General features: G+C 35.9%; 1 protein-coding gene across 1 annotated transcript in view; it reads right to left on the reverse strand.

Moving 5' to 3' along the window:
* Window positions 1-10,648, reverse strand: part of UGGT1 (UDP-glucose glycoprotein glucosyltransferase 1) — a 40,118-nt gene that overhangs the window by 29,191 nt on the left and 279 nt on the right. The window contains exons 2-10 of the mRNA XM_010078631.1: window positions 9,835-9,917; window positions 9,135-9,265; window positions 8,192-8,304; window positions 6,895-7,069; window positions 5,491-5,587; window positions 3,728-3,806; window positions 3,433-3,533; window positions 2,468-2,567; window positions 1,368-1,428 (exon numbers count right to left, since the gene is read on the reverse strand). Of these exons, the coding sequence (XP_010076933.1) occupies window positions 1,368-1,428; window positions 2,468-2,567; window positions 3,433-3,533; window positions 3,728-3,806; window positions 5,491-5,587; window positions 6,895-7,069; window positions 8,192-8,304; window positions 9,135-9,265; window positions 9,835-9,917 (940 nt within the window). The remainder of the gene's footprint in view (window positions 1-1,367; window positions 1,429-2,467; window positions 2,568-3,432; window positions 3,534-3,727; window positions 3,807-5,490; window positions 5,588-6,894; window positions 7,070-8,191; window positions 8,305-9,134; window positions 9,266-9,834; window positions 9,918-10,648) is intronic.

A 10,648-nucleotide genomic window follows, 5' to 3' on the forward strand; every position in this document is an offset into this window, starting at 1 on the left:
GTTGGTTTTTTCAGTGCTTTGCTAATGGCAAGTACAGAGCAGAGCTGTTGAAACATTTTTCTGCATATACCAGAGCCTACTCAATGAGCTCCAGAAGTCCCTCACAACCTGTTGATTTCTTTTTTTTTTTTATTCTTTTTCAAAGTAGACTTACTTGGATAGCTGTTAATTTTTATTCCTTCACTAGTTTCACTCTCAAAACACCAACACTGGAACCATTTCCTCCATGTAGTAAGAATCATTCTAAGCCATGGCAGAAGGTTGCAAGTTTATTCTGTGACTTCCTTGTAAACACTGATGAATTCAGATATCTGAGCACCCTCTCAAATTGGGTAATGAGAACTAAGTATCTTCTGCATCCTTAAAACTCTAAGAAGATGCTTAATGTATTTGCTTTTCAAGCAATAGCTTTCTAACAAGCTACGTTCCATACAGCCCAGACATTTTAATTAACTACATTTTCACTCTAATAATTCCCACTAAAAAGCACTCACACTTTTAATATCTAGTTGCTTTTGAGAAGTTCAGAATACAATCAAAACCTAAAATCAGTAACTTGAAATCAGCCTCTTTTTAATTATTAGCCAGGACAAGTAGTGCTATGACATTCAGACTTTACATATCTGCTATACCACTGAAATTACGAACTAAGTCAGTGACTGAGAGAAGGCTACCCAGCAGGCACACTCCTACGAGAAAACATCTCTATAGAACTGTAGCTGGCAAGCCATCACTATAAACGTATAGCTCAGAAACTAAGCAAAGACTGATGGGACAAAGACATCAGAATTTCTACTGCTTCAGTTTTGACACAGTCCTGTCTTGTAGATCAGATTAAGACAGTCTGCACGGAAATCCTAAATTAGAACACCTACGCTGTATGTTTTCTGTAAACAAACATTTTCCCCCAGGGTTAACAACACAGTACTGTCATTATATTAAGTTTAATTTTATAAATACAGTTAACGGATTCTGAGTTCAGATACCGAACAGAAGGCATTTTCATATACATTAACAAGTGCTTGCCAAATAACGAGCAGAATACTCGACTACTGTGAACAACCACTGCAGGGGCAGCTCTGTGAACAAAATCCCATATCATCATTCCCCAGAGTAATCTCACTCAAAGAATTTCTGACCAATATTTTCATATTTGAGCAAGCAAGCTAAATTATTATTCTAATCCATGTTTGAAAATTCACCACTTCTTTACTTCCCAGATGCATACTACAGCAAAGTTGTGTGTGAAAATATCAGATCATTATTTGAGCAAAACATAAGCTTTGAAAAATTTATTCTGTTAAAAAGTTTGAGTTTATATTAAAACATAAGTGCAAAAGCACAACATTGGTTTCTGGAAGCATTACCTTTTGGTTCTCTTCAATTTCTGCTCTGAGTTCTGAAGAAACAACTGTTTTTGTTATGGCTCTACAGAAATAAAAACATCATGCTGTGAATCACCGGTAGATTAGAAATCTACTTATCCTACTTTTTGTACCTTATATATCAATATATTTAGTGTCCTAGTATAAAGAGCTGCAATCAGAAGTACTTGCACTTTGTGGTACCATTAAATAGTAGGATGCCCTATTTTTTCTTATACTATAATTCAACAGAGCATAAAAATGTTAATGACATGCCAACTCTCAGTCTCTAATTTCACACCAACCATAATACAAGTGGGCAGCTGCCAGAAAGGTAGAGGTGGAGGCTGGCAGCAGAAAATAGGGGGATTTCACTTGGATCTAGCAAAAGGTGAGTACAGGTCACAGACCTGACTAAGAACACAATGAGAGTGCGATGCCTACCTTAAGAAACTATAAATAGCACAATCTTAACATCAGTTAGTGGGAAATGAAACCAGAATTCAGGTTCTTAATACCCTCAGGTGTATCTCCACCTACTCAAAGAGGAGGAGCTCCTATAATACCTTCGCAACCCAGGTCACGGAATTTATCAAATATATTTCTAGACTGGTTGAGCAGGCCAGATTATGACTGGATTTCTTGAAATTAATTTGAATATGCTCAAGACAGTCATCGAAGAAGTGCAAAAACCAGCAGAATTGCACCTCAGTCTCTGACGTGGGATTGACTGGGCTGTTTGCCAAAGAGAATCCAGAGGAAGAGCAGGATCCACTGAACAGATAAAGCTTGAAGCCACCAAACAGTAAACCTATCCAATAAACTCTTACGAACTTGAAGCAAAAGGTTCAGAAGCATTTCACAACAAAACAGCACGGGTAATTCTGTCAAATTTTCCACTAGTCCACATCAGCTGCCATCCAAGAGAAACACTGTTAAGATCCCCTTTGTACCCAGAGAACTTCTCTGCATAAACATTGCCCAATGTTTGCTTCCAGCTAAATGGAAACTCCGACATTAACCCAACCAATGCTGCCTGTCTCAGGTTCTGCTCAGAAAAAAAGATAGCAAGAAAACTTCTGAGAACTCATAATTAAAATTACCTGGCCTTTGTAGGAAAGTTCTGACTGAGATCTTTCATGACCATCAAAGCATCCACAGGGGGAGCAGTCAAAATGCGAGCAGCAGTTTGAAAACTTAAATCTAGAAGTGAAATAACAGAAGTCAAGAACCCTAAACTGAAAACAAGCCAATGCAGATTCATCTTAACTTTAGTTTTAAACTTTTTTTGCTTATTTGTTACCTATGAAAATTAATTTTCTATCTGTGCCTTTATATACTTTTTTTTCATCTTCTTCCCTGGTATCGAACTTCTATTGAAGTAGTAACCCTTTCAAAATGAACCAATGTATCCTGTCTACAGGTTGCTGCAATGAGTCCAGACCATCACCTTTTCTTTTTTGGTGAGGTGAGAGGATCTGCCCTTCAGAAGGAGTCTGGGTACTTATTTCACAAGCTAGAAATACAGGCAGCCATCTGTTGGATATCGGTAGATTCTCTGTGGCTACACCATATGTTCAGCATTTCAAATTACTCTTTTTTTCAGAGGATGAAAAGCTTTTCCACAGGCCTCTACAGATGATTTACAGGGAAACAGGTGAGAGTTGCATGCAGATGCTTTTGAAACAGAGCTTTTCTTTGGTCTTGAGAAATCTCAGCTTTCCATACCAAGAATGTGACCATGGAAAGGAACTTTAAATTTCCTTTGCTTTTCTGCATTTAGCAGATCATACAAGTAGTCAGTTTAAGAGCGAGTGGCTCACTGTACTTCACAATATAGGAAGCAAACCTCATTTCAGAAGTCCTGTGAAACAATCTTTCTAAAAGCTATTTCAACAGGACTCTACAAAGGCGCTTTAGAAAATCCAGTGCTTTCCGATGCAGTAATTTACAGGCAAACTCTCTCAGCTGTACGCAGCCACTAGCAACCTCAGTCGCGTGGAACACAAGAAGATACGTTTACATTACGTTTTTGTACTACAATACTGAAAGTCTTCATACAGATTACCTTGTAACTGCCATACTTTCAAAGGTGCCATTTCATTGGTACTTTCCACAAGGTGTTTCCTGAGCTCTTTCAGCTCTTCTGTCAAGTCAGGATACAACTGCCTAAAAGGGTATGAGGGCAAAACAACTTCTGTGGTTTCCTGTAAGCACCTCTTCAAAGAAACTAACATATGAAAAAGTATGCTGCTAACACATATGGATAACTCAGACATTTAAAAAATAATAACAAAGCAAAAGATGAGCATCTCTGCACCAAGTTTTTTGATAAAGACCAACATCTTTCAACTGAGTTTTACCTTAGTTTTCCAAACAGAAATCCTTGCACTTCATCAATAGGGTCATTTTCATCTATTACTGTAGCATTCACATCTGTGCCTATAAACACACAAAGAACACCACTAGTAGTAAGCTATTCAGAAACTCATTTTGAGTAGTTTTGTAACAAAACTACACTGCAGTAACTGAGAAGAAAGAAAGGGCAAGTTTCAGGTTTATTTTTAGACCTGTATGCAAGAACCTTTACGAATGAATACAGTAACAGCCAAAATAAAACCAAGCTGGATTATTGAGAAGGAAAAGCTTAAGATGAGTGGAAATCTCAAAGACCTAGGCATTGCAGAAGAATTCACTAGGACCTAGGAGCTTTCAGGACATACCAGCTTTGTCAAGTAAATGCTAAACTTCATTTGTGAACACAACAGTGATTTTAGCTCCAAAATAATGTGATAAAAAGTAGTATCCGAGTCAAATCCAATTCTGATCTTAAACATCAAAAATAAATCTCCTAACTAGCTGGACACAAGCCAGCTCTAATCCAGATGTTTTATGCTGAAGTTTAACTAAAGGTCCTGACCTTTTAGATAAGTGTTTGCTTCTGGACCAGACAAAACAGCACAGGCATGAATAAAAAACTGCCTAGTCAGAACTTCCCCAGAATTAGACAGGCCTGGATGAGAACCATTTACCTCTAATGTGCAGCTTACGATCTATGAGATATTTGCAGCTCATAGCAATGCAAGTACAGTTTGTCCATTTTCTGAAACAATTTAGGTTACTGCATCAATACTGGTATAAAACTTCACAAGTTCACAAATAACAAATTTTCCCCAGAATTACTTTTTGTTTTCACCCACCTCAAGAGACAAAAGTCTCCACTGTCCTATTCTACAAACAGGACAAGGGGTTTTGAATGACTTTTTGATGACAAATTAATGGAAATTCTCACATAGTACTAGAAATTTTAATGGGATCACCTCCTCTGGTATGTTAGTTTCTCTTAAAATTAAATATTTTTACAAATAAAGACCAATGGTTTTATGCGTTTATAGTCTAGACGACGGTAAAATATTCCAAGCCAGAGATTAGATCTGTATCTAGAAACTGATAAAACTGCAAAATCCTGAAGAACCCAATTAAAAACCTGAGTTCTGTTCACCATAACTGTTAACTCAAACTGAAAATAAAAAAAAATATATTTTTTTCTTTTACTTAAGTCCAAGATAAAAGCAGGAAATTCTGGGCTTTTATACGTGTGTGTGAGTATCTAAATAAAAACTATACACACACAATTACCCTAACAAAATAGTTTTGGTGGGTGCATGAGAGCTTGCAAAACAGAGATCAGTGCTTTAAAGAAAGCTGCAAGAGAAAAAGATCACGCAGAATCCTAAATTCTGTTTTCCCACAGAACAAGAACAGGAAACACATTCTGCTCCGAAGATGGATAAGCTAAGGAAAATTAAGGTAGAGGAGTTGCTTTCCATCTGCAGAGAACATGGTTATCTGGTAAAAAAATTAGTGTCATTAGTAGTGCCATTACTAAGATCTAGTCCAGAGTCATGACTCCATTGTGCCCAGCATTTCACGAACACAGAAGACAAGGGCCATGGCCAAGACATGTTTCATAAAGAACATAATCCCAAAAGAAAGGAAGAGAAGTTATTTCAGAGCTGAAGAAAGAACATCTGCAGTTTAGACAGTCATTCATATTAAAAGAAATATAAAATGATCTTTGTAAAATTAAAATGTTCACATTAAAATAGTTAAAATAAAAATTCACCTTTCACCTGTGTATCATCCTTGGCCTTATATTCTGTACTTTTAATAGCCAGTTCCACACCATAGCCAGAGAGGTAGACCTTTTCTTTACTGGGATTCTGTAAGGAAAAGCAAACAGTACAATATTGCCACTCCTTTTTTTGAGGTACAATGTGAAAGCTACCAATTCCCAAAGCTAAGAAATGGTACACATTTCAGACATAACTGGTTATGCGTAAGTGAGAACCAAACACAGTGAATGATTCTGCAGTAATGCACTGTAATATTACCTATTGTATCTCCACAAAACTTCTTGAAGTTCAGCAAGCAAAGATCTCTCTATGAACCAAAAAAAAACAGCAAACCCAAAAAAATAAAGGAAAAAGGAGCACAAAATAATGTTTTCAGAATTCAGCATGTACACCAAGTAGAGCAGGATAGACTCATGTCATCAAATCAGATAGAGAAGGGAAGGGAACTTCAACTGTGATGTTCAAAAATGAAACATTCACTAAAGAGTTGCAACAGATAATTACAAAAATTGGATAAACAATGACTCAAGACAAACACCTGATTAGTTCTGACTTTAATGGGAAACAAACATGATCACTTGTTGAAAGTATTTTGAAGTATACAGGAGTCACACAACTATATCAATATCTATTGTGTAATACACTTAATTTTGAGTGTAAATATTCCTCTTGATACTGATAAACAACTTTTAAAAAGGTAAGTGGTGTACGCAATGTATTACTTTATTTTATCAAAAGCACAAATCTTGCTAGAAGTGAACCAGCTGATGCTTTTTTTTGCATTGAAGTCTGGCTACTACCTACTACACTGCATTCAAGAAATATGAAGGAAAAAAAGTCAACTCATATTTCTAGGAGCTACTGAAATGTAGAGTTAAACACTAATCCAGTCGTTATGGGGAATTTAGGGGAGGCAGATGGAAACCAGGATAAATTGAAATACGACTGGTAAGTGGTTCTGTAATAAAACTGCTACAGAAACAATGCCTTTCATTTGAAAATGGTATCTTAACGCTAATCCCTGTTTTTTATATCAAGTAACTAAGTGGCATGACTGTGGGAAGATCTGACTATATATTTTCTATAATTTAATATACACAGAGCAACCTTTTTTCCAGTTAAACTCTGTTATTTAACTGGAGTTTAACTCTGCATTTGTAAAATCAAATGATCCTTTTATTTAAACAATCATGAGATTTTAAATATTCTGAATTCCTCAGCTACACGCAATAAAAAATAAACTTTGAGTATTTCAAATAAATATAAAGCAGCAATACATTATGCAAATGTTAATTTAAAGGGAACAAATTGAAACCATTTTTCCTTTTTTAAAACCCAAGCCAGTTACTCTTTCCATGTCAAATGCCTTTGCTACAGTGCACAAATATACTTACAGCAATATAGTGTCTGAGGACATAAGTGATTTCTCCTGCCTCAGCCTTTAAAACAAGCCTCCTATGGTATCTGTAGAAGTCCTCTGAGCCAATCTCAGCATAAAGTATGACGACAGGGCTTTCAGGGTTTGACACTGGGTATTTGTGGTCCCCTTTGAACAAAAACGGCTTTGGCCTAAGAGTAAATATTGAAGATTATCACACTGTGATTCATATGTAGCCTTTCCTCACTCAATGCAAAACACAATATTTCTTTTATGTTTAATCACTGTTCCTGCCTTCACTGAATACATGTCAAGCTATTCCCACATATCAAGGTCAGCAGCACTTGACGCATGTTGGTAAAGCTTTGTTAAAAATGGACATATGAAAATGAAACAAACAGCTGGGTGCTGTTTTGAATCTAATATGATCCATATTTTTTAAATGAACCACTTCCCTTAAGTTTTCAATTAATTTCTTCTTTTCCCCTGATGGTGATTCATAAATTCTGTTTTAAAAAAATAAAAGGCTAATACAGCAAATCTTGTAGGAACTCAAATTCAAGAGGACCCTGTCCTTGGCTTAGTATACAAACAAGAAAGTAAATTAGAAGAGTATTTTCAACTTCTGTTTTTGAATTTTGTCTAAAATACTATGAGTCAGAAGAATAGCATGTGAGCTATAGATGCCATGATTGCATGTTGACAAAAAAACCCTTTATGCTGACAAAGACCAAACCTACCAAGATTACTATGAAGATAAACTGAAATTTAAGGTTTTTTTTTTCTAAAGAGGTATTATATCTTATAGTTACTTTTTCTTACTAAAAGTTACAATCAAATTATGTTCTTGTAAAGAAATATGAATTTGAAATATATTGTGTGATAATAGTTTTCTTTGTTAATGAGGAGAAAAGTATATACGGAAAAAATACTACTCATGCTTCAAGCCGTTCACAAAATGATCTCTGTTGCATTAATTACCATTTTAATATGCAGCCCAGCTCTTTCTATTCTCCCTACATACTAAAGGCTTTACATATTCCTGATAAGTCCTACTGTCCTTCAACAAATTGTTTCCAACTTTCCCCATACACTTTCAAAGCTAGTAGAATACCAAAGAGCAAGAGATAAAAATACAACCATTCCAATCTGGTTTAATAAGAAATAAGAAACTGCCACTCTATGCAAGCAATGGACAGTATAAATCAACACTGAGGAATGTAAAAACTACTGGTTTATTACAATCTCTTCACAGCAGTAAGTCTAACTAGGTTAAATCTGAAGAGCTGATCCAACGGTAGGAAATAAGGTACCTTTCTGAAGCTGCCTGTAAAAGGTTTCCAAGAGATTCAAATTCACATGTTTTCTCCCCATGCACAGCAAAAAATAGCGTACAGCCCTTTGGTGGACGTTCATCTGCTGCTATCTGTATTAAAACATTTGTAATAAAGTAGGTTGAATGTTTGCCCTTAGAACAAGTGAAAATGGTAACAGCATCGCTCTGCAGTGATTGCTCTTCTTTGATTTCATAAATTCTAAACTAGTACTTGCTCCCTGCTCATTACATAATTTCAATGCAAGGTAAAAATTGCAAAATTGAGAATTAAGTCTTAACTTTTCATAAAAAGTTTTCCAATCTGTTACTATTAACTGTAATATTACTTTCGGGTACAAAAAGCAAGGCTTGCAATTGTGGGGGATTTTCTACATTACACATCAGAAACTACTACATTTGTTAAACGTCAGATGATAACATTATTGCAGATTAAAAAGGAAGACGTCTCCTAGTATTACTTAGGTAAAGCACATTATAATGCAAGACAATTTGCAATGCACTATATGATACCCCAAGTTTGAAAAAGAACAGAGAGTACAATGAATTTCCATTTATGGGTTCTAACCATGAGCACTGTATGTTCAAGGGTTACTATCTTCAAGTAAGTACAAGTGAGTAACAGGAACAGCAGCAGCATCACAAGTACCAACTGAGCCATAAAAATCTTTACAGTTACTAGAAAAAAAGATATGCAGACACTTCAAAATCCCAATTCTTTAGTCTATTCTAGACAGATGGACTCAAACTTGGCACTCAGTGAAATAAGAATATACATATGCTCTTCAGCTCAGATGTATGAAGCACTTGATCAGTTCAAGATTTTTTATATTCTCACATTTCTCCTTACACAGCTCACTCCTTCCTGGGCCTTATGTAATGCTCTACAAATCATTTGAGGAGTTCCCCTACACTGTACAAACCTGCTGAAAAGCTTGAACTGTTGCAGAATAAGAGCGTAAAGACAAGGAAAACTTCAACAAATTCTGCTGCAAAGGCGACAGGCTCTGACAGGCTACTTTCAGCATTTCACGGTAAGAAGAATAATCGCTACCTGCAAAATCAAAGTGCAAGCAGTTAGCTTTCTATACCATATTCTCATTGAAGAGGGGTTTTTCATCTTAGTTGTGATTTATACTAACAGAAGCCCCTGACATTAACTGTAAATATGCATGTGACCATTCCTCCTCAATTTTCATTACAGACAGTTCTACAAAGGGATTAGAGTGAACTTCAATAGAGACCCATGAGAGCGCACTTACATACTGTGATACATTCCTGAGGATGCAAACATAGGCTTGGGGAGGAGGGAAACAGTTAAAAGCTCCCATTTAAATTCAGTTGAGAAATAGAAATGCAGAGAAAAAGCACTTATAATATTTTATACTTCATGCTGAAACAGAAACTGCCAAGTAAAACTTGTCTCATTCACTACAGCTTTTTGTCAAACTGACATGCAAAAGTCTTGAGCACTTCACAGTAAAAACATTACTGAAATCAGGCATCCTTTGACTTTTACAATACTAACTCAACGGAAGACAAAACATTTCAGTTTATTTTCAACCATCAGTCATTATTTTTCAACTATCAGTCATCATCAAGAAAAAGATTATGAAAGCTTACCATCATGTTCAGATGTCTTAATACTTTGACTGGCTTCAACAAAATTCCAGAACTTTTCTTGACCTTCTTCTGACAAAAATTCACTGAGTAAGAAGTGAAGAGTTAGCTAAATCTATGAATTCTCTCTCAAGTTACAATTCCAATACTTTGTAAAGCTTTACAGAAAGTTAGCTCCTACCATATCTTTACCTATATCAGAAAACCGTATGTTACTAGAAAAAGCAGACCGGGAAAGCTAAAAAACCAAGCAAACCCAAACAAACAATAGTTGCAGGGCAGGACAAACACATAGTACATGAAAGACTCTTGTAAAGCATCAGTTAAACTCTCAAAGACCCCTGAAAGACAGCAGTGTACATGCTGGGAGCTCTCCACCCTAATGCATTTCTTTGCTAGCTATCTTTTAGGAGAAACATGCCTTTCTGTTTATTCTGCTGTAACAAACTGTAGTTTGTTGGAACTTCAGCTTTGGTGGGTTTTGTTTGTTTGTTTGTTTGTTTTTAAATGAGCAAAAAGAGAAGTCTCAGCTTCAAATCACAGTGTTGTAATTCACCATATATTAAGCATATGGTTAGGTAGGTATACAACATTAGATAGTAAAATAATTCTCTAAACGTTGCTAACAACAAATACTTTATCATGTCAACTTGTAACATGCTTCACATGCCTAAGGATGGTACAACAGGAGATCTGGAGCCTACTAGCTGTCACAATAGCTTGTGTGTTCATTTCAGCCTCTTCTGACCTAAGGTGCTAAGTACTTCAACAACTGGGTAATGAATTGCAGTGCTGGGCTAAGTAAATTGAACAGCAG

The sequence above is a fragment of the Pterocles gutturalis genome, unplaced genomic scaffold, assembly GCF_000699245.1.
Source record: "Pterocles gutturalis isolate BGI_N339 unplaced genomic scaffold, ASM69924v1 scaffold9893, whole genome shotgun sequence".
NCBI lineage: Eukaryota > Metazoa > Chordata > Aves > Pterocliformes > Pteroclidae > Pterocles > Pterocles gutturalis.